General features: G+C 40.7%; 1 protein-coding gene across 1 annotated transcript; it reads left to right on the forward strand.

Moving 5' to 3' along the window:
• Positions 1–10749: 10749 nt before the first annotated feature.
• On the forward strand, positions 10750–22902 carry LOC103716155 (bark storage protein A-like). The gene is made up of 6 exons (XM_039116814.1): positions 10750–11011; positions 11483–11560; positions 18658–18803; positions 19818–20009; positions 20333–20509; positions 22574–22902. Exons 1-6 carry the CDS (start codon positions 10774–10776, stop codon positions 22748–22750), a joined length of 1008 nt encoding a protein of 335 aa, XP_038972742.1. The 5' UTR covers positions 10750–10773; the 3' UTR covers positions 22751–22902.
• Positions 22903–24169: the final 1267 nt, after the last annotated feature.

Below are 24169 nucleotides of genomic sequence, written 5' to 3' on the forward strand. Positions count from 1 at the left end.
CACGATCGCAGCTGGCCACGGAGAAACCCCGTCGAGCGGCAAGTGATAGGGGCGCGACCAACGAGCGGAATTTTCCGAGGCTTGGCCCTCGGATGCCAGGCTAACCCGATGACCATCCCGGGAGCAGACTAGCCTGAAGCCCCGACCGGTCGCCTCGGCTTGCGCCAGCCTTGGCCGACCAACGAACGGAATTCTCCGAGGCTTGGCCCTCGGATGCCAGGCTAACCCGATGATCATCCCGGGAGCAGACTAGCCTGAAGCCCCGACCGGTCGCCTCGGCTTGCGCCAGCCTTGGCCGACCAACGAGCGGAATTCCCCGAAGCTTGGCCCTCGGATGCCAGGCTAACCCGATGATCATCCCGGGAGCAGACTAGCCTGAAGCCCCGACCGGTCGCCTCGGCTTGCGCCAGCCTTGGCCGACCAACGAGCGGAATTTCCTGAGGCTTGGCCCTCGGATGCCAGGCTAACCCGATGATCATCCCGGGAGCAGACTAGCCTGAAGCCCCGACCGGTCGCCTCGGCTTGCGCCAGCCTTGGCCGACCAACGAGCGGAATTCTCCGAGGCTCGGTCCTCGGATGCCAGGCTAACCCGATGACCATCCCGGGAGCAGACTAGCCTGAAGCCCCGACCGGTCGCCTCGGCTTGCGCCAGCCTTGGCCGACCAACGAGCGGAATTCCCCGAGGCTCGGTCCTCGGATGCCAGGCTAACCCGATGACCATCCCGGGAGCAGACTAGCCTGAAGCCCCGACCGGTCGCCTCGGCTTGCGCCAGCCTTGGCCGACCAACGAGCGGAATTCCCCGAGGCTCGGTCCTCGGATGCCAGGCTAACCCGATGACCATCCCGGGAGCAGACTAGCCTGAAGCCCCGACCGGTCGCCTCGGCTTGCGCCAGCCTTGGCCGACCAACGAGCGGAATTCCCCGAGGCTCGGTCCTCGGATGCCAGGCTAACCCGATGACCATCCCGGGAGCAGACTAGCCTGAAGCCCCGACCGGTCGCCTCGGCTTGCGCCAGCCTTGGCCGACCAACGAGCGGAATTTCCCGAGGCTCGGTCCTCGGATGCCAGGCTAACCCGATGACCATCCCGGGAGCAGACTAGCCTGAAGCCCCGACCGGTCGCCTCGGCTTGCGCCAGCCTTGGCCGACCAACGAGCGGAATTCCCCGAGGCTCGGTCCTCGGATGCCAGGCTAACCCGATGACCATCCCGGGAGCAGACTAGCCTGAAGCCCCGACCGGTCGCCTCGGCTTGCGCCAGCCTTGGCCGACCAACGAGCGAAATTTCCCGAGGCTCGGCCCTCGGATGCCAGGCTAACCCGATGATCATCCCTGGAGCAGACTAGCCTGAAGCCCCGACCGGTCGCCTCGGCTTGCGCCAGCCTTGGCCGACCAACAAGCAGAATTCCCCGAGGCTCGGTCCTCGGATGCCAGGCTAACCCGATGATCATCCCGGGAGCAGACTAGCCTGAAGCCCCGACCGGTCGCCTCGGCTTGCGCCAGCCTTGGCCGACCAACGAGCGGAATTTCCTGAGGCCTAACCCTCGGATGTCTGGCCTAGCGCCGGAAGAATTTCCTGAGGCCTAACCCTCGGATGCCCGGCCTAGCGCCGGAAGAATTTTCTGAGGCCTAACCCTCGGATGCCTGGCCTAGCGCCGGAAGAATTTCCTGAGGCCTAACCCTCGGATGCCTGGCCTAGCGCCGGAAGAATTTCCTGAGGCCTAACCCTCGGATGCCTGGCCTAGCGCCGGAAGAATTTCCTGAGGCCTAACCCTCGGATGCCCGGCCTAGCGCCGGAAGAATTTCCTGAGGCCTAACCCTCGGATGCCTGGCCTAGCGCCGGAAGAATTTCCTGAGGCCTAACCCTCGGATGCCCGGCCTAGCGCCGGAAGAATTTCCTGAGGCCTAACCCTCGGATGCCTGGCCTAGCGCCGGAAGAATTTCTTGAGGCCTAACCCTTGGATGCCCGGCCTAGCGCCGGAAGAATTTCCTGAGGCCTAACCCTCGGATGCCTGGCCTAGCGCCGGAAGAATTTTCTGAGGCCTAACCCTCGGATGCCTGGCCTAGCGCCGGAAGAATTTCCTGAGGCCTAACCCTCAGATGCCTGGCCTAGCGCCGGAAGAACTTCAAGAGTCAGGAGTCGGCGAGGCGCTACCAGGAGCTAGAAAGAAGAAGTAGTGGCGAGCTCACGGTCGGCGGGGACCAAGCTCAGACCGACGTTCACCAAGGCATCCTCGGAAATAAGGCGAGCCACCGGGGGGAGCCGGCCCTCGGCGACCAACCCCCTCAAGACGGCGACGCCATCGGACTCCTCCCTCGACAACCTCGATAGGCCGATCGGGGACTTCATCGGCGTCTCCCAGGTTGTCCCGATTCCCCAAGAGGGATCTACGTCGATGAAAAAGAAACGCTCCTTCCAGCCATGAATGGAGGAAGGAGCCTCCTTGACGAGGCCGCACCCTCGCCGCGCCGCAAAGCACCACCACCCTCTGTCCCGGGGGTGGCCGTTCAGGCTGTAGCATTCCCAAAAGACGTTCAGGGTGGCGGGAACCTCGTGCATGCGGCAGAGAACCTGGAAGGCCGTCAGGGTACGCCATGAGTTCGGCACCAGTTGCGTCGGCGCCACTCTTAAACCTCGAAGCACCTGCACGACTAAGTCCGAGAGGGGAAAGCGGAACCCAGCCCGAAGGATGTCCTCATTGATGGCGACCTTTCCTGGAGGAGGATGGGACATCCTCTCCTCAGGCCCCGGAAGCGTAACGTTGCAGGCTTCGGGAAGGTGGCACCGGGCCACGAACCTATCTAGGTCTTCGGGGACCAGCTCCGACTGAATGCGGTCCGCTCTTACTTCGTCCATCCCTAACGGCCAGTGAATCTACGGTCAGGACGGGGTCAAGAGGGGAGAAGGGACCGGAACGACTGGGGTACACTAATACGAAAGGAGAAAGTACGGAGAGCCCTAAATTGAAGAGTGGGGCAACTCACCGGAAGGGAAGGAAGAATGGCTCCGAGAGCGTCAAAGGAGGAGCGAACGAACAGTCCGACGGCAACGGCAGCAGCACAAGGGAGAAACTCGAGGATGCCTGTGAAGAGAAAGGCGGACGGGGGAGGGCCCCCGGTTAAATAGGCAGAAAGGCGGGTGACGCCTCGGTGACGCCAGAGGACGCCTGACTACCGAAGGATCATTCGCGCCCCAAAGGCGAATCGACGCCATTAAGGAAGGATGTCCGCCGAAATCCGCAGACCGCCAGATCAGCGACAACCGCCATACGTCATAAAGAAGGCGGGGAGCTCGGAGCGCGCGCGCCTTTCCGAGGGATGGCGGCAATCTCGAAGCATCACTCCCTTCACCCGTTCCCCTCCTGGTTCCAGGCTCGGAAGTGGGGGGCTACTGTTACGGGGGAACTTAGCCACCATGCCCCACGTGACCGGCACGCGCGCCCAGGAAGACTACGGCTGCCCCTTGATCCAGCAATCCGACCTCGGGTCGGATATCTTCGGCTCCGCAGCCCGACCCCGAGTCGGCTGCCCCTTGGTCCAGCAATCCGACCCCGGATCGGATATCTTCGGCTCCGCAGCCCGACCCCAAGTCGGCAATCTCTTGACAACAACAGACTGTTCCCCTGAGGCACGCCGCGGCCCCCTGCTCCACTACTCCCTGCAACGGCCGTATCCGGCGCTGCCCCACGATCCCCTGTAACAGCCGTACAAAGCGGAGCTCCACTACGCCCTGCCATGGCCGTACCCAGCGCTGCCCCACGACGCCCTGTAACGACCATGTCAGTGGCAATCCCATCGTGCCACACGATGACCAATCCCCAAAAAACCTCCCATCCTGATATATATGCGGCTGGGGGGGAAGGGGAGGGTAAGCAAGATTTTCCAGAGTATTATCTTACCTGCTACTTCTTCTTCTCCTTCGATCTCTCCTAACTTGATCGTCGGAGGGCCCCCACTACCCCGGTGGTGGTGCGAGGCTTGCTTGCAGGTCTCCCGGCGGAAGGCAGAGCGCAACCGAAGTAATTCCAAGGGAACCCCATTCACACCGCTGTGCCAATCGTTCTCGGTTTGGACCCCCAGCAACAATATTTATATTTATTTTAAATGAATATAGATACTTGTAGAATATGTCCGTATTCTTCTATCTAAATACTGAAGTAAATTAGATATTATTTTGGACTTAAATTGGATGTTGATTAGAACCAAAAACTAATTTTGGTGATATAATCATAAAGAATAGGAGTAGGATCCACTATTCAGATGAATGGGACGTACAAGTAAATACATATTATAAGGATCTAACTCAACCATTTCAAAGATTGACCCAACCAAAGATTCAAGTGACTACTTGGTTAATAGATCGGACTAGGTTTGTATCAAAAATATATAGTAAAATTTTAAAATTGTTTAAAAATAAAATAAGATATAAAAACATTAATATTTTTTAAATGGAATACAATAGTTTAAATAACATGAAGTTATCTTCCCAATTGTTGCACAAATAGTAAATAATCATATATTATCTAATTTTTAGAAAACTTGAAAGAAAATTATTCCTAAGTAGAAATATAGAGAATTTTTTGATTTTTTAATTATTTTAAGCAGCAAAGTTTTGAAATATGAAAAAGGATAAATGACGTTATTGATTTTCCTATTTTCTATCAAAGAAAAAAGGATCAGTTTTTTATGAAAAGAATTAGTTATTGAAATATAATAACATACATCAAATAATTCTATTTAATGATGTGAGTAAATCCTAAATAAGTATGATTAGACTAAGTTTTTTATAAGATTGATTTTGATGATAACAAATATTATGCAAATATTTATTAAGAAGATTTCCAAAGTGTTGTCAGTATATTGCATATTACCTTGTTTTATATGCATACATGAATTTCTTGGCATTTTACTTTATAAAAGGTTGGTTATAAATATAAATTGAATTAATAATTAATGATGATATTTTAGTAGTTATTTATACTTTTTTAAATATTACTTTTTGTATAAATAAAAGTGGTATACATTCAAGTAAATGAATCCTTCTTAGTAACATGATTGTTACATGCACTCCTTAGATATTATTTTAGTAGTTTTAGCATATCTCAAGATGTACCAACTAAATTGCTATGAAATTTGATTATGTTATACTAGACTCATATATATATATATACAAGTTTTATGTTTTGCAAACTTTTTAGATATAACTTCTAGTAGGTGAAATAAGAGCTGCAAATGGAGTAATTGCAGCAGATAACTTTTCGGAACTAATTTTGGTATTTTGACTACATCTTACAAACCACATGGAGAAAAAATTTGAAAAAAATATAACAAGTAGACAACTCATAGGTCTACTTTTAATTTTGCTATGTCCTATACAAAAAAAACATTTGAAGTGGAAAATAGAGGCTACAAATAGAGTAATTGCAGCAGACAGCTTTTCAAAACTAGCTTTGGTATTTTGGCTACATCTTCCAAACCACATGGAGAAAAAAGATGAAAAAAAATATAGCAAGTAGACAACTCATAGATCTACTTTTCATCCTGCTGTGGCCTGTGTAGAAAAAATCATTTAAAGAAAGAAATAGAGGCTCCAATCTATCATATCAAATCAGAAAGTTGAAATTCAGAATTTTCAAATTTGAAATTCAAATTTTGGAGCCCAATTTAAGGATATTTTGGTCTTTTCTCAACACCAACAGCTATGAATTCTTGAATCCTATAAATAGGAGTATCTTTATCCACATTTACAAGAAGAATTGAAGAGAAATTAAGTGGGTATTATGCTGACAATATTATAAGAGACTTGTGGAGCTCTTATTAGCTAGAGTGATAAAGAGGATTGCTTGGGAGGATTGTTCTCTAGACAAACAAAGAAGTGTTTGAAGGAGTAGATCAATCAAGGGTTAGCTCGGATATTACCAAATGTAAAGGTTGCTTGCATCCGGAAGACAAGCATTTTGTAAAGCTTTGGATAAGCATAGTGGATTAAATCTCAGAAAGGAGTCCCGAGGAGTGGATGTAGGCTCACAAGGAGATCAACTCACTATAAATCGTCGTGTATTACTTTTTTTCCTTCACTTTGCATTTTTTCATACTTAGTTGCATATTTGTGATTATTATCTGCTATACTTGTTGTATCTAGTTTGTTTCATTAGATTTAAAAAACTTCAGAATATTTGATTTTATTTTCACAAAATTTTATAAAATCCAATTCACCCCTCTCTGCCACACCGGGCCAACAAGTATAATAAGTTATCATTGTAAGATAATATTTACCATTATCTTAGTGGTTAAAAATCTATTTAGATGAATATTTGGAACGATTGATACATAAAATTGTATTAAAATTCAATCTGAACCACTTATGGAAAACTAGATATAATTGGATAATATTACACCCATTTGCAGCCCTATATGTTTAAATGGCAATAGATTGAGTTGCATTAGTCAGGAGCAACTAAGTTTTTTTTTTGTTTTTGTTTGTTTTTTCATGATGGGGTGGGGGCTGGGGGTTAGAAAAGGGCATCCCTTTCAATTACACTATAACATATTATATTTTTTAAGAGTAAAGAATTAAATCAGTACTTTAAAATGTACATCAATTTACTGTAACTATAGTTATTAATTTTTGGCTTCTGGCTCACTATTGCATAGCATTATATAAGGATAGTACCGTACAACAATCTCAAGCTTGCATCTCTTTTTTTGGATGTAAGTGGAGGCTATTGGGTTGAAGCCAACTAGCCACCAGTTTTATTGCAAAGAAGGAAAGACAACTGTAGCAAAAAAAAAAAAAAAAGGAGGGGGGGGGAAGACAATAATAGTTTACAAAGTAAAAAAATAAATACAAGAAGATTAAAACAGATAAAGAAATTCAAATGCTAACATAGAAGTCAAGCTTTAGTAGCATGCATAGGTTCAGCTGTCAGAAGAAGTAAAAGAATCACATCTATAGAAATGGATTCGAGGATAACAACACGGGCTCCATCCAATTGGATCTGAAAAGAGTCTCGCATAGGAGGCTGGGCTAAGTAGTCATGTCAAGGAAAGAGAGGCTACGTGAGGTGATGGCCCCTATAAATGAGTCCAAGCCATGTGGATAAGGTGAAGCGACTCTAGATCAAGTTAACTTCAAAATCTAAAACAGGGGGCGGAGATAAAGGCGCTATGTGGATTTCCAAGACTTGACCAAAGGGAGAGCAAGGGCTTAGGCTTAACAATTAATTTGATTGCTTGATGGCCTTCATCTCATCATGGAATAGGGTACCTTGCCATGATGCAGGTCCTCCCCCAAATCGACTTGTCCTGGAGTTCAGAGAAGAGAAGGAAGAAGGGTTGGGTTAACTCGCAGTGCTAACCATGCCCCCTAGTAGACTCACCCATCAAGCGACTCATGAACACAAAGGAGAAGAAAAAGGCGATCTTTGACCGGCAGGGAGGGGCCCTAAGGAGAGGATGACATAAGATGAGAGATACAGGATGATCCACTAGCAAAGGATTTGGAGAGGATGGCGTAAGATCGAGAAAGAAGAAGGGGCTCCTATGTCCAAGCCATTAGACCCAAGATGGGAGGTTGGAAAGTTAAAGAAGGGAGATGGAGGGAGAGAGAAGAAAGAGGAGAGACTACGACTTTTCATCTTGATGGTCTTTGGGGTGGATCCCATGGGTGTTGCCTCAGCCCAGTCTAAGTTTGGGCTTGCCATCCTAGAGATCTTTGGGATGGATCCCATGTGTGTCACCTCAGTCTAGTTTGAGTTAGGATTTTCCATCCTTACAATCCTTGGGATGATTCCTATGGGCGTCGCCTCAGCCCAATTTGAGCTGGGACTTTTCTCCTCAATTGGTGTTATCTCACTACTTGTGATCCGAGGTCGGTGGTCCTAGAATGAGTCATATGGTTTCTACCTTCTTTGAGTCAGCAGTCCTAGAATTTATGTCTCCTAATTTCCACACCTTAGAAGATGAACTTATATATTTGACCTTAAGGACTTGAATCCTGCAAGGTTACTTTCAAAGCATTTGAAGAAGAGCTAAAACATAACTTCATTTATAGTTAGTATCAAAAGGACAAAACTTCATTGATAGCAAATTTTGAGATGATCAGATTTTCAGATCTACATGGACATGGTTATGGAAGGTTTAGATCCACTTTAGGTCTACCTTCTAAGGGTAAATCTTTCGAGCTAAGGAGTTTCTTCAGCAATTGGTACTCTAAAGATCAGAGCAATAGGTCCTTGCTCTGAATAAGGCCTTTAATCTTGTCCTTGAGCCATATGCACTCCTCAGTATTGTGGCTGTGGTCATGGTCGTGATGGAACCGACAATATTTGCTCTACTTCCACTTGTTAGAGCTAGTCTTTAACATCCTAGACCAATGCACAAAGTCTTTGATCTCCATTAGAATATGATTTCTTGGAGTGTTGAGATAGGTGTATCTTTTAAATCTCCAATATGGGCTTTTATCTAATCTAGAAGCTCCTTTGTCCCATGTTGGCTTTCTCCTTGAGTTCTTATTAGGTTTCTCCTAATCACCACCCTTGTACGTCTTCTCAACTAGGTCTTCGTTTGCTTCCTCCTGAGCTAACATCGTCTCTTTGGCATTGATTTAGCTTGTGCCAACAGCTTAGATAGGTCTTTGAGATGCCTCTTTGAAAGAGAAAAGCGGAAGCACGAGTTCTTTAGGCCGTTCACTATTGCAGCTATGGCTACAGCCTGATCCAGGTCATGTACATCCAAAGCTTTAGCATTGAAAGGGTTAATGTACTGCTGGAGTGACTCTTCCAGCTTGTACTTATTAACCACCAGACTTATCAAGGTCCTTTTGCATCCTCTGTTGCTAATAAAGTGGTTGATGAACTACTTGGCTGGGCTGATCAAAAGAGTTGATGGAGATAAATCGAAGATATGAATACCACAACCTAGTTGCTTTCCCAAGAGTGGCGGGGAAGGCTCAGCACATGATCATGTCCGAAGCACCGTGCAACAACATGAGAGCTTTAAAGCTCTCAAGATGGTTGATGGGGTCCGAGGTGACATCGTACTGCTTGAACTTCAAAGGTAGAGGCTCTATCATGATCTCCTTAGTGAGAGAGGGCTCGCTAAGTCTTCGAATGCTCCTATCCCCTTCACCTTCATATTCTCCATCATGGCTTCGATCTTTCTATCCATCTCCATAATCTTCTTATCTAGGTCGGTCTCCCTTGCTGAAGTGCTCTCAGGTTAGCCTGAAGAAGACTACCCAAGGTTGAGCTTGCTTTTGAGCGGGTTAGTGCTTGGTTGCCCTGGTGGGTTTCTTCGATATTCTTTAGGTAAGCTATTCACTGCTCTGTGTTAGTTGGTCGAGCTATTTTTGCATATTAGGTTGAAGAGTAGCCCTTTGGGGGAGTCGTGCGACTCAGACTTGCTATCCGATTAAACTTGTCTATTGCTCTCCACATTTTTTTTCCTTCTTGACTTCATTTTTTCATCATTTTCCATGAACAGCGCCAATCTCCTACCATCAAAACTTAATCTAATGATCTGGAGACATAGAGGGCATTGATTGAGCTACTATGGTAGAAGATAAAGTATTGATCTGTACACAAAGAGAAGAGTAAAGGAGGTCGTCAAAGCTGATATGGTTAAGGATCCTCCGATGTTTAGGTCAAACAGGGCTCTAAAAAATAGAAGATGTAAAAAAAGACAAAGAAGAAGAGAAAGTAGAGTGCTTGTTGCTTCTTTCAGTACTTGAGATCATGGGCTCTTTTTATAGATGAGGAGTCATGGTTCCGTTGGAGAGACTCTTTAGAGTCCCAAATCAAATAAAGAACTATCTTTTGGCTTTTTTTTTAATCTAGATTAGTCCTAGAATATGAGTTCAACTAAAACCGATCCTCTACTCTGCCACACATCAACTTACGATTGGCAAATGAGATTTAGCCAATCAACTGTGAAAACTTGTTTATAATATATGTCCATATCAATATTTTAATGGTTATTTATTGCTCCGAAGAATCTATAGTTAAAACGATATTGATTTTGGCTTTTATGGTTAGATTTTATTTTTCCCCTATTATGTGTAGAGTTTTGAAGCCTCTTACCCCATAAATGGAACCATAAAATTTGATTTTTTTTCCTTTTTTTTTAGCAGGGAAGGAACATTATTGTAATAAAACTTTGTTTGACCATTACAAGATAGCTCAAATCCACAATGCCCTGACTATGTGCTCAAACTTGGGAGTATCATACACATTGGTCCGAACAACATATCTAAAGGACATCCCTCCTTTTAGCATGATGAAAACACCTTAGTTATTGTGAGATCCTCCCAATCTTCGCTATCACAACAAATAATGCCACAAATACAATAAGGTATCTTCACTGCCATAACATTATAACACATGAAATAATAATGACTTCTTATCATTATAACCAAAAAAATCTATAAAATAACAGTACCAGTTGCCCTTTTCAATTATTAATCGAATAATCAAAGCCATCATATTCAAATGAAAAAAAAGAAAATAAATAAATTATATTGCACTAATAGGTGAACAATGAGACATTCCTTGTTCAATATTTAACTGCATTACTTCACCCAGGTTTTTTTCATCATCCATGCTTTGTTGGGCTTGCTACTACTCTCACCCAACTGTGCACCCGACGCCGCCCCCAGACAAGCTCTGGTCCACACATCCAACCAACGACCCCATGTACCCTTACTATAAAACCTGGACTCTCCAGCTTCACCCACGCTTTCAGCCAATTCCTCGGCACTGGTCGTTTCCTTTCTGGCATCATGGCTGAGATCGAATGGTGGAGGTGGGTGGGGCTCTCAGTGTTCCTCCATGTACTCCTCTTGGTCCGGCGGTCCTTGGGGCTCCCCTTGGTGCACCCGCTCCGGGCGGCGGTGGACCGCGTCAACGAACGTGGGCCGTTCATCAGGCTCGTGATGGCGTACTCCACCGAGGCCCAGGCCGTCCGAACCTCCGGCGAGTTCGTCCCCGATTCCGATGTCCCTTCGCTCGACCTCTACGGTATCCTGATCCCCTCTCACCCCCCTCCTCCGCGCTCCCTACCCCGGCGTTGACTTTGAGTTTTTGACCGTTGGGATGATGGAAAAAAGAGAGCGCCAAAAGGGGAAAAAAAAGTGAGATAAGTAGTAGCATGGTTTGAGTTTTATCCAATCTTATATTTTTCGAAAATAATTACATGTTTGTTTATAAGTTTAAATGTTATCCTACAGATTTTTTTTTAATAAAGAAAACAGAAAAGAAAAACAGTTAGAGAGGAAGTGGTGTGTTTGAGCTTTGCTATGCTCTTGATTTCTCGCAAATAGCTGCACTTCCTACGCTATAAATTTATAATTGAGTTCTTTATTTTATTCTATTTTCGTCTCAAAGCTTTGAGAAATTGCGACGTATGTACAGGAAAAACGTTACATGAGCAAACTTCAGTTTAAGTTTCTTTATTTTTGTATAACAAATTCAAATTGCGAAAATGTTTAGGACGACGATTTCATATCGGGACCATTCGAGATGTAGATGTGATTTCGGTGAAGTCAGGCCAAAGAAGGGTACTTACTCGTTTTGTTATGCTTTAAGAACATAATTCTCTGCATCATACATCAGTGGAGAGTCTATTTTTCAGAATTTGTATTGATTTATCCTGTGCTGCTCATGGTTTTCTAGTACTAGTTGATTACCTTCATGCAATACTTGCGGTTACTAGAAGATAAAGAGCTATTCATGAGGTGTGTGAAACAAAGCATCTCAGTACTACTTGATGTACTTGCCCTTAGTAGAACAGACTGTAATCTATAACATTGGCTATTCATGAGGTGTGTGTGAAAATAGCACTGGTAGTTTGCAATATTTTTCTTAAAGATTTAGACTCAAAGTTATATTATGATGTTATTCCTACTGTTAAGTTTTAGTGCAGTTCTATCTTGATATTATTCTTATACTTCAATTACTCTCATAGGATACTTTTATAGCGGTTGCATCTCTCATGTGTCATCATGAATCCTACAGTGATATTCATGATTGTATATTTTCATTTAATATTTCTCCGTCTCTCTACCATGATGATTCTTGATATATTACTTTTAGCGTGATGCATATCTCACCATATTATCATCCTATCCTACTACGGTGTCTGTAATTGTATACAGTTTTAAATGACGGAGAGCTTCTTGATCTCTTGTTTATATGAATATTTCCACATGTGGTCCTTACAATCTGATAAGAGCACACTTCGGACCGTCCTGGAAACAGGGAGAGAAAGAGGAACTTGACCCTAACCGCGACCTGCTGGTAGAACCAAAGTTATCAAAAGAAGCGTGACCCTAACCGCGACCTGCCGGTAGAACCAACACTATCAAGTTCTAATCCAAGAGCAAAGGTGAAGCTCTCACATAAGAGAAACTCTCAAATTTCATTCATGCGTCCTCCTCTCAAGTACAATCAGGTGCTATTTTAAGGCTGAAATGGCTTCAAAGAGAAGCAACTCCTAGGAAATTACATAGCACTACTTGTCATGCATTTACCAAGGCTGCGTTTACCAAGGCTTGGAAAAATGCATGTTACACCTACTCCTAAAAAAGTAACCAGAACTTAGGAAAAAGGATCCCAAAGTAATTATAGTGACTTTGGGAACTACAAGAAAGTCTGAATGTGACTTGGGGAATACAAAATATCATCTGAAAAATCACTCCAAAAATATGCACGAAAATCCAAATACAATAGGAAAGTTGGCCTTCCCATGAATGCTTCTTGTCATGTGATTTGGACTTTCCAAAGTGTTGTCTTCAGGTTGGACTCAAAGCATCTTCACCCAATTGTATGAAAGTGACCCAATTAGGTGCAGCCTCTATCTCATGTTGGTCTTCTTTTCCTTTGATTTTTATGATCAGGCTTTCCAAAGCTTGTTTCATCCTCTTAGTCTTGGCCCTAGTCATAGGACCTTTAATTCCATGCAAAGGATCTTTAGATGGGCTGGTTGCGTCTCTATCATTCCCTCCCTCTTCAAAAGGATTCGTCCTCGAATCAGATTCATCACCTACATCAAACAAAGATAGATCAGCCACATTAAAGGTAGCACTTACATTACCATATTCACTTGGCAAGTCCAGCTTGTAGGCATTGTCATTGATCTTCTCTAGAACTTGGAAGGGTCCATCTCCTCTTGTTTGCAGCTTAGATTTTCTTTGAGTGGGAAACCTCTCCTTCCTCATATGAACCCAAACCCAATCTCCCGGTTCAAAAATAACTTTAATACGCCCCTTATTTGCTTGCTTTGCATATTGCCCATTCTTCCTCTCAATATTGGCTCGAACTTTTGCATGCAACTCCCTAATAGTATCCGCCTTTTTCTTACCATCCAAATTGGTACACTCATTAGTAGGCAAAGGTAAGATGTCCAAAGGAGTCAAAGGATTAAAGCCATACACAACTTCAAAAGGAGAATAAGAAGTAGTAGAATGAACAGTTCTATTATAAGCAAACTCAACATGTGGCAAGCATTTCTCCCAATTTTTCAAATTCTTTTGAATGATAGCACGCAACAAGGTAGTAAGTGTTCTATTTACTACTTCAGTTTGTCCATTCGTTTGAGGATGTGCAACAGTAGAAAATAAGAGTTTTGTTCCTAGTTTATTCCACAAAGTTTTCCAAAAATGACTTAGGAACTTCACATCCCTATCACTTACTATTGTTCTAGGCAATCCATGCAAGCGCATTATCTCTTTAAATAATAGATCAGCAATATGTGTTGCATCATTGGTTTTAGAGCATGCAATGAAATGTGCCATTTTACTAAACCTATCAACAACGACAAATATACTATCTTTGCCACCTTGAGATCGAGGTAATCCTAACACAAAATCCATTGAAATATCAGTCCAAGGTTGATTAGACACAGGCAAAGGTGTATAGAAGCCATGGCGCATGACTTTAGATTTAGCTTGTTTACATGCTATGCACTTATCACAGACAGATTGCACATCATGCTTCATGTTAGACCAATAAAAATGCTCATGCAATATTTCTAAAGTCCTTTTAATCCCAAAATGTCCCATCAATCCACCACCATGACTTTCTCTAACTAGCATTTCACGCAAGGAACAAACAGGCACACACAACTTATTTTTCTTAAACAAGAAACCATCATGCCTATAATAGTCCCCAAAAGCATGTTTAGAACAAGAATCCCATACTTGGCCATTCTCTTAGGTGCAGGCCATTCTCTAATTGCCCTTACCTTCTCCTCATCCACACTTATTCCTTTCGAGCTTACAACAAAACCCAAAAACACAACAGATTCATGGCATAATGAACACTTTTTAAGATTAGCATATAATTTGTTTTCTATCAAAACATTAAGAACAACATGCAAATGATTAACATGTTCATCTAAGGTTTTGCTATAAATCAAAATATCATCAAAATACACTACAACAAATTTCCCAATGAAAGAACGCAAAACATGGTTCATTAACCTCATGAAGGTGCTGGGTGCATTACATAAGCCAAATGGCATCACCATCCACTCATATAAACCATATTTTGTTTTAAAAGCTGTTTTCCATTCATCACCTTCTTTCATGCGAATTTGATAGTATCCACTCTTCAAATCTATTTTAGAAAACACACACGAACCATGCAATTCATCAAGCATATCATCCAATCTAGGGATAGGATATCGATACTTTACAGTGATTTTATTTATGGCTCGGCAGTCCGTACACATGCGCCACGTCCCATCTTTCTTCGGAACCAAGATCACAGGAGCAGAACATGGGCTAAGACTCTCCCTCACAAATTCTTTTTGCAGCAACTCATCTACTTGCCTTTGAATTTCTTTTGCTTCCTCTGGACTTGTTCTGTAGGCTGGTCTATTTGGGATTGAAGAACCTGGAATTAAGTCAATCTGATGCTCAATACCTCTTGTAGGAGGTAATCCATGGGGGATTTCTTTTGAAAAAATATCACCAAATTCCTGTAACAAAGAAGCAACCATACTAGGCAAAGAAGAATTGAGTTCGTTAGTGAAATAAACATCCTTGTGTGCGAGCACAAGTAGCTGCTCTTTTGCTAACAAGGCACTCTCAACCTCTCTTTTGCTTGCAAATGCACTCACTCTCTTTTTTCTCTTCTTTGGATTCTGATTTATTCTTTTCTTTCTTCTGCTCACTCTCATTTTTCTTATCTTTCCTCTCTTTTTCTTGAATGCTCAATTGCTCCTCTCTTAGCTTACACTCTCTTGTAATTCTGATTTGATCAGCATAGGCCTCGGTTGGTTGGAGAGGTGTTAAAACAATGGTGTGATTGTTCATGACAAGAGTGTATCTATTTTTGTACCCATCATGAATAACCCTTCTATCAAATTGCCACGGACGCCCAAGAAGTAGATGTTCAGCATGCATAGGTGCCACATCACAAAGAACTTCATCCTTGTATTTACCAATGGAAAATGAAATCATCACTTGCTTAGTCACCCTTATGTCTCCACAATCATTCAGCCACTGAAGTCTATATGGATTAGGGTGCTTTAATGTGGGCAAACTCAATTTTTCAACCAACAAGGTGCTAGCAACATTAGTACAACTTTCACTATCAATGATTAAGCTGCATACCTTGTCGTTTATATGGCATCTTGTATGAAATATATGCTCACATTGCTCCTCATTACCACTCGCCTTAGGTTGCATGTTGAGAGCACGCCTAGTAACAAGCACATCTCCAACAACAGGTTCAGCAACTTTAACATCACTACAATCCTCCAATGGTGGCATGTCATCATCACTTGAGCTCACACTCTCTATGTCTCCATTATCCAGCAGTATCATGGCTCTTTTATTTGGACATTGAGAAGCAATATGTCCAACTCCTTGACACCTGAAACATTTGATATCACGAGATCTAGAGGATGAATTAGTTTCCATTTTACCTTTAGGTGCAGCAATCGAATTTTGGCCTTTGCATCTTCTTTTGGCTTTGACACAGATTTGTTGTTTTGCCAATTCGATTTTCATGAAGAACTAGTAGTAAATTTGGAAGTACTCTTAACTTTCAATTGCCTTTCCACTAGAATAGCTTTGTGCAGCAAATCCTCCATCTCTATATAATGTTGCAATTCTACCACATCAGCTGTCTCCTTCTTTAAACCTCCAATGAATCTAGCCATAGTTGCCTCTCGGTCTTCTTCAACATTGGCTCTAATCATGGCTATTTCCATCTCCTTATAGTAATCTTCCACACTCATGGAGCCTTGAGTTAGACTTTGCAATTTCCTGTGCAAATCTCTATAGTAGTGGCTGGGTACAAACCTTTTTCTCATGACAGCCTTCATCTCATCCTATGTACCAATAGGCCTCTCCCCATTTCTATGTCTACTAGTCACAATTTGATCCCACCAAATACTAGCATAATCATGGAACTCAACAATGGCTAGTTTAACCCTCTTCTCCTCGGAATAATTATGACATTCAAACACATGTTCAACCTTTCTCTCCCACTCTAAATATAATTCAGGATCATTTTTACCTTGGAATGCAGGGATTGTCATCTTAATACTTTCCAAATGACTGTCTTTTCTTGATTCATCTCTTTGCCTCCTTCCATTACTTCTTCCATCCGAATACTCCTCTTCTTCTCCTTCTTCAAACATCCGCCCCCTCAAAGGTTTGAGTTTGCTTGGTGATTCCAAATCATTCATTCGTGCACCAAGCTTAGTAAGTTGATCAGCAATGGCTTTCATCCATAACTTCATATCAACATCTGGTTGTTCACTACCTTCAATACTCATCTTTGTATGCTGTAATCAAAAGATTAGTATAAACAGAATAGGTCCTCACACACTCCTCTCTCTGGTGGACACTCTTTTATGGCTTTTTCTTGATGATGATCTCACCCTCTTGCCTTTTACCACTCAGCTTCACTTACTCTTAAATAAGAACCTTTTGGATGTTTCTATACAACAGGAAACAGTAAGGAGTCGATGATAACCTTAGGAAATAAGAACTCGCAAGGAGCAATTTAATTGGAACTAACAAGGGGTTCAAGGAAGGTTTGAATTGAGAACAATTCAATGGAAGCGTTAAAGAACCAACAAGAAAATTAGAAGCAAAATCTGCCCCCAATTTTTTTTTTTTTTTTTTGAAATAGCAGAACAGAAAAGAACAAAGGAAGATGACACAAATCGATTAAAGGAAGATGTCACCAAGGATATAGAGATAAACAACAACGAAACACTTTTTTTTTTTTTGAATTAAACAAGATAAACACATAAAGGATAGATAACACCTGATTTCAGGAACCAGGCTCTGATACCAAATGATAAGAGCACACTTCAGACCGTCCTGGAAACAGGTAGAGAAAGAGGAACTTGACCCTAACTGTGACCTGCCGGTAGAACCAAAGTTATCAAAAGAAGCGTGACCCTAACCGCGACCTGCCGGTAGAACCAACACTATCAAGTTCTAATCCAAGAACAAAGGTGAAGCTCTCACATCAGAGAAACTCTTAAATTTCATTCATGCGTCCTCCTCCTCTCAAGTACAATCAGGTGCTATTTTAAGGCTGAAATGGCTTCAAAGAGAAGCAACTCCTAGGAAATTACATAGCACTACTTGTCATGCATTTACCAAGGCTGCGTTTACCAAGGCTTGGAAAAATGCATGTTACACCTACTCCTAGAAAAGTAACCAGAACTTAGGAAAAAGATTCCAAAGTAATTATAGTGACTTTGGGAACTACAAGAAAGTCTGAATGTAACTTGGGGAATACAAAATATCATCTGAAAAATCATCCCAAAAATATGCACGAAAATCCAAATACAATAGAAAAGTTGGCCTTCCCATGAATGCTTCTTGGCATGTGATTTGGACTTTCCAAGGTGTTGTCTTCAGGTTGGACTCAAAGTATCTTCACCCAATTGTATGAAAGTGACCCAATTAGGTGCAACCTCTATCTCACGTTGGTCTTCTTTTCCTTTGATTTTTATGATCAGGCTTTCCAAAGCTTGTTTCATCCTCTTAGTCTTGGCCCTAGTCATAGGACCTTCAATTCCATGCAAAGGATCTTTAGATGGGCTGGTTGCGTCTCTATCACAATCTTTGGTCACTATTTTTCTGAATTAAAGCCAAGAATATAAAATTTTTTCGGAATGTTTTAGCAATAATGAAATTTAGATCGAGCAGAAGCTTCATTTGATGGACATGATTTACAGTAGCTTGTGTTATCAAGCATCGCATTAGCCACATATAAGTGTGGTGTCTTCAACCTTTCTTACATTTGCATGCCAATCAATGCATTTTAGGTAGTTGTACTGCTTACTTTAACTAGTTGCTGACTCGATATATCGAAGAAGAAGAAGAAGAAGAAGATGGCAAGGAAGAAGATAGAGAAGGGAAACCATTAATCACGATCCCATGGTCAAACCATTGCAGAGGACTTGTGGTGAAGACCACTTCCATGACTATGTCTTCAATATGATTGAATTTTGGCACCTTTTCATCATTTGGATGGAGCAACATCAATAATAAACATGCCCATAGAAAATTTAGAAGGCTTTCACAGTGGCTATATTCATCACCATATATTTCTGAAGTCTAGTATAACTTAAGTCACTTGGATGACCATCACCTAATTATTTTGTAATGATCTTCTTTATGTGAATGCAGGAATCACAGTGCAGATTCTTCTTGATGTGTTTGATATCAGGGGAGTCGTTCACTTTGGGATAGCTGGAAGTGCTAATGATTCATTGTCCTTTGGTGATGTTAGCATCCCCAAGTTTGTTGCTTTCACAGGATCGTGGACATGGACGGTAACTGATCTTATTAATTGATAGGCTTAAATTTGTATGCGGGTCTCTCCTAATGTTGAAGTGCATAAATGGGAATTGTAAGCTTTCTCTAGGAACATCAAAGAAGGAAATTTGCATGCAGTTATCTGTGTATTTAGCATATGGAGGCCACCTACCGTCCTAAAGTTCTCTTGTTCTACCATTGTCATCCTGACTTGCCATTCAAATTTGCCCCTCCCAGGTCCATTATCTCATTATCCTCATTCCTTGACAAAGTAAACTGCGCGATGTAGTGGCCAAGGATTTGAAGTTACCTTGCCACATATTATCATGATGGAGAAGGACCACGAGGATAGGTCAAGAATGAAAATATATCATGAACTTTGCTGTGTTTGTGTTTAAGTTATTGGCCTAATAATGATCATGCATCAAAAACCTAATTACATTTTTTCTATTATTCAGAAAAAGTCCTCTTAGTTTTTCTTAGTTTATTCTGAATTATAGTACTCTTGTTAGGAATCCTAGAGTTAAAATATTGTTGAAGTTTTTCTATTGAGGGTAAAAAAACTATTTTAGTTATCTTTACTATGGTATATAGCTCTTCGTTAGCTTAATCACTCAGTCCTTTGCTTCTTCCAGATATTGCAATGGAAAAATCCTCATATAACGGTGCCTCATCTGGTAAATTCAAATGCATATCCTTTCATACCCAGATGATTGCCTCCTACATTATAAGGTGAACAGAAAATCTTTCTGCATATGGAGAAGCCAATGTGGTGCTCTGAATCTGAAAATTTATTAAAACAGGATCATTTCTTATGTGCTGATCTTTGCCCAACTAGAAAAATGAATTAGGAAAAGTAAATAAACATGATATTGGAAGTGAAAAGTTTACAAGGACACCCTTAGAGAATGAAATTCATACAAAAAATAATGTGAACCCATTGAAATCTGATGCTTGAGTTTATTTCACCTACTCAAGGTAAGTGTGGATATCTTTCTCATATAATTATCTTTTTCTTTGGTTCAACTCAGAAATTCAATTCAGTGAAAGGGTCATCTCCAGACTTGTCCTTTGGGGAATACAACATTCCATCACAGAGTAAGAGCTGGCTATCAAGTGTTGAATACAAGACCGAGGAACTGTTCCTAGTTGGCAAAGGGATGGAGCTTGTGTTCTGGCTAGAAGTGGATACAGAATGGTTCCAAGTTGCAGAAAAGCTTCAGGTATGGCACTTAAAATTCAGCTAACTGTTTGTTGCTGACTTTGATGCATGGTTTAGGTTGTGTTTTCCACTTGTGGTGTCTATCATAGCCAAAATGGCCAATCCATCATTAATTGGAAATGGGAACCTTATAAGGTTTCCACCATGTTCTAATATATCCCCACGATCTTTGATTAACATGTGTATTTAGCTTGATATATTTATTTCTTGCTTGCAAGACTAATACTAAATTATTAGACAAGAAGACAATTGAAAATAATTTTGGGTGATCAAAGGTTGAATTTAAGCTATGTCTTGTACTTGGCTGGATAAATTGGTTTGCAGGTAGCACTACAAAAGTGTGTCAATGAAACCTATTGCTTGCCAGAGACTCCAAAAGTAGTGTTTGGATTGAAAGGGTCAACCGATGACATATTTGTGAACAATGCCGCTTATCGGAAGTTTCTTTTCAAAGAATTTGGTGTCTCAACAATAGATGAGGAGAGTGCTGCTATTTTGATGGTAAATTCAAATAATTGAAACTTGAGACTAATGAAATTTTATTTCTAAATCTGAAGTAGGTTAAGAGAAAGGAAATAAATCCATTTTATTTTTTTTTTATTTTGAGTATTTGCTTAGAAATTGTATATACAAATTTGAATTAGTTGCTTTTGCTGCTAGAGGCTATTTTTTTCGTGCAATTAAGCATTATGTAGTTGCAAATCCTGTAATTGAATTGCATACATCCAAAACAACTATTTGGATACACTTGCAATTGCAAACTGCATATGAATTGCAAAAATGAGCTCTAATCTTGTAATTGAAGCATACAAGTTGGTTGCAATTCCAAATACAAGATTTGTTACAATTTAAAGCATCCCTCAAAGGAGTCCTCATCACTCTGCAACCATTAAAATTTAATACTATATATTAAATGTATATTGATTACTTTAAAAAACATATATAAAATCTAAATTTATTATTTTGATAGTATATATCATTATCATAATATCAAATAACTTTTATAATATCATATTACTATAATAACTATTGTTATGATATCGAGTAATAAAGAGATTGCTGTTTCCAGGGTGTGAGCTTACTAGATCATTTGTAGGCTTATTATCTCTTTTAGTATCATACAACCAAATAGATACAATGGCTTTGGCATTTTTTTAATTACAGATAATCAAAAGGACAGAATTTTTGTGACTATCGTTCCAATTGCGGTATTTCTATTGAAGCCTGTATGAATTACAAGCAAACAAATGGCCCCTACGTAAACTTGATTTCAAGCATTATAGCATTGTCTATTCTATTCAGAACCTACTGATTGGTATGAGTAAACTTTGTTTAAGTTGGCCAAATATTACCACATTTATTGTAATCTCAAATAGCAGCAAACTCTTACATGGTCCAATCTAATGCATGAGCAATGTTCTTGGTCAGTATACCATTTAATAATGTCGAAGGTAAACAAAAGAGTGATCCAGCCAATTATGTGATATTAATCCTCCACCTTGTATCCACCAACTAGTGTAAACTACAAACGTTTTCTACAACTATGTAAGAGAATATGCTAGCTTCATAGCCACTTGTAAGAACCTTGATCCATCCTTGTGTAGAGCCCTCTTGATTCTGAACTGCATCCTCTTGGCTCATCTTGATATCAATAAAAAGAAAAAGGTTTATTAAATTTTTTTGATGTCACAATAGTTTTACAAATGGGCCTTTATTCTAGTGGTGACATCCATTGCTTATTAGCTAGAATTTCAAGTTTGAGTTATGGATGGTGCATCCCCAAGTATTTGAGCGTAATTACAATACAAATCCATCTCCTTCCTTAATAAAATTTCTTTCTGGTTCTATAACTTTCTTTTGTAGATAATTGAGTTGTAAACCACTACTATGAGTAAACTAGGTCTTTTTTGGGTTCTTGCAGATTAGTCCCAAAAATCTTAAATATTTGTATATTTATCCCTCTCTTTTCCATGTTTGTATTTTAATCCCTAAAATATAGGAACTTACTGCTTATACATCCCTCAATGGAATATTCTATTTTTATTTTCTAACTGTCTTAATGTTATATTTTCTGGGCAATTTTGCCCTAATCCTCAGACTTAAATTGGTCTTCCACCATTGGTTTTCTTGCGGTCAAGTTTTGAGCAAGAATAGGGCAAAGCGAGTGAGGCCAAGTCCCATGCCTCAACTACTATTAAGGCAAGGGTATTTTTCCCTTTTGATCCATCGTTTGCCTTAACCATGGTTCAATCAAGAAAAACTAGCAAAAGGACTAATTTGTACAAATGAAGAACATTACAAGGATTTTACATAAATGTAAAAAATATAGGGATTAATAGATATACATACATACATATACATATACATATACATATACATACATACATATATACATATACATATACATACATACATATATATATATATATATACACACACACACGAAAGTTTTGATAGACTAATATGCAAAAGAAAACTTTTTTTTTTGAAGAAGCTTTTTCCTTTTTCTGGAGAAAAGTTTGAAGCTTTGGGTGGTGTCCCAAAATTTCCTTTTGATGTTAACAGACGGCCATGTCACCTGGTGTACCTGTAATCGTATTTCGTGGGGTATCAGATCTGGCAGGAGGAGAAGAAAGTTGGTCATCCACCGATCTAAGTGACTTGGCTTCTATAAATGCCTTCAGAGTAGCAGTAGAATTTATAGCAGCTACTGGGAGGGAAAAATCATCAGCTTATGCCTAAGGAAATGATATAATCAAAGTGCTCATTGCTATGATCAACCTTTTATGAATGTTTTTGTAATATTTAGTCCATTCTTTTCTATCACAAAACTTAAAAAAATCACATATTAGATAGAAATGTTTGTAACTGAAGTACTTAAGGTCATTATTTTATGTTTTATTGCTACTGTTCCAATGGTTATGCTATTGCTATCCTAATATGTACTGTCTTGTGCTTTTTAGTTGCTTTAACTACTGTATGGTTGGCCTTAACTCCCTTTTCCTTACCTAATTGGGAATTCAAAATCTCCTTTCCATTATTCTTTAGTCCTTTGATTGAACAAAACACCGAGGGATTTCTCCTCTTTGACAATAGTACAAAATCCCATTGTTAGGGGCAACATTGAGGCCACCAAAGATTGCACATTTCCATGACTCTTGATGTTGAAGATTATATATAAGATTTAGTACCACATGGAATAAATAGTGAGATAGGAAAACACTAATATACTTGGTTGGGCTCAAAACCTAATGGATTAAGCTTCTTTGTCAAGTTGGATTCCAATATGTATATCATGGCCTCCTCCATTCAACTCTTGTCTCCCCGGCAAGTATCTTGTATGCTTTAGTCTTGCATGGTAGAAATAGTGGAAGAAAAAGGATAAATATATGTGAGTGAGCTCAAAAATCTAATAGTTTAAACTTCTGAGTGAAGTTGAGTTCTAACATATATTTCAAGGCCTTGTATATTGGACTTCTCATGTCCCTAGCAACTAGTATCAGAGCCAATGGCTAAAGATCCTATATAACCTGTCCAAGTCGTAAAGGCACGAGTTGGTGTTTGTAAAGCAAAAGATATTGAAAAGAGAGTTTGATAGAAGGAAAACATCAATTCCACATTAGAATATTAAATACTGCCCAAGTTTTTTTATTAACAAAAAAGATCGAAATCGTTTTCGTTTAACTAATGGATTTGAGGAGAGAAAGCATTTGATATAAACCTTGTGGGTATCATTCACTAATACGGTATTATTTATTAAGACTGTATTCTTTTCCAGCCAAATGGTTCGACAGTGAACCAACATTCGTTGATCCCATATCTTGCACCATCTGAATGGTAAATGGAAAAATCTCCAATTTTCCCTAGCTAGTGATGACATATATATATATATGGTGGAGATTTCACCTCTAATTTTTTAAATATTTGTCTCAACTATACAAAACTTTGATTCTAAGGCAATGAAGAAGAACATGATCTGTTAAAATATTTACAAAAAAAGAGAAAAACTCAAAAAAGGGAGAGAAAAATAATTTTACTTTTTTATTCCATCACATTTGGTATATCTCAGGGTCATATATACTCATGTACTGACTCCATATAAGAAAAATAATATAGGCTGATATAGGATCACACTAATAATAAAAAATATAACTGACTAAT

This window comes from Phoenix dactylifera, unplaced genomic scaffold (genome assembly GCF_009389715.1).
Source record: "Phoenix dactylifera cultivar Barhee BC4 unplaced genomic scaffold, palm_55x_up_171113_PBpolish2nd_filt_p 000140F, whole genome shotgun sequence".
Taxonomy (NCBI): domain Eukaryota; kingdom Viridiplantae; phylum Streptophyta; class Magnoliopsida; order Arecales; family Arecaceae; genus Phoenix; species Phoenix dactylifera.

What these genes read in the sequence shown, in the direction of transcription:
- LOC103716155 (XM_039116814.1), top strand. Translation starts at nt 10,774, where the DNA reads ATGGCTGAGATCGAATGGTGGAGGTGGGTGGGGCTCTCAGTGTTCCTC. An exon ending in CCCTTCGCTCGACCTCTACG is followed by an intron (nt 11,012 to 11,482) that starts GTATCCTGATCC and finishes GAAAATGTTTAG; the next exon opens with GACGACGATTTCATATCGGG. An exon ending in CAGGATCGTGGACATGGACG is followed by an intron (nt 18,804 to 19,817) that starts GTAACTGATCTT and finishes GGTTCAACTCAG; the next exon opens with AAATTCAATTCAGTGAAAGG.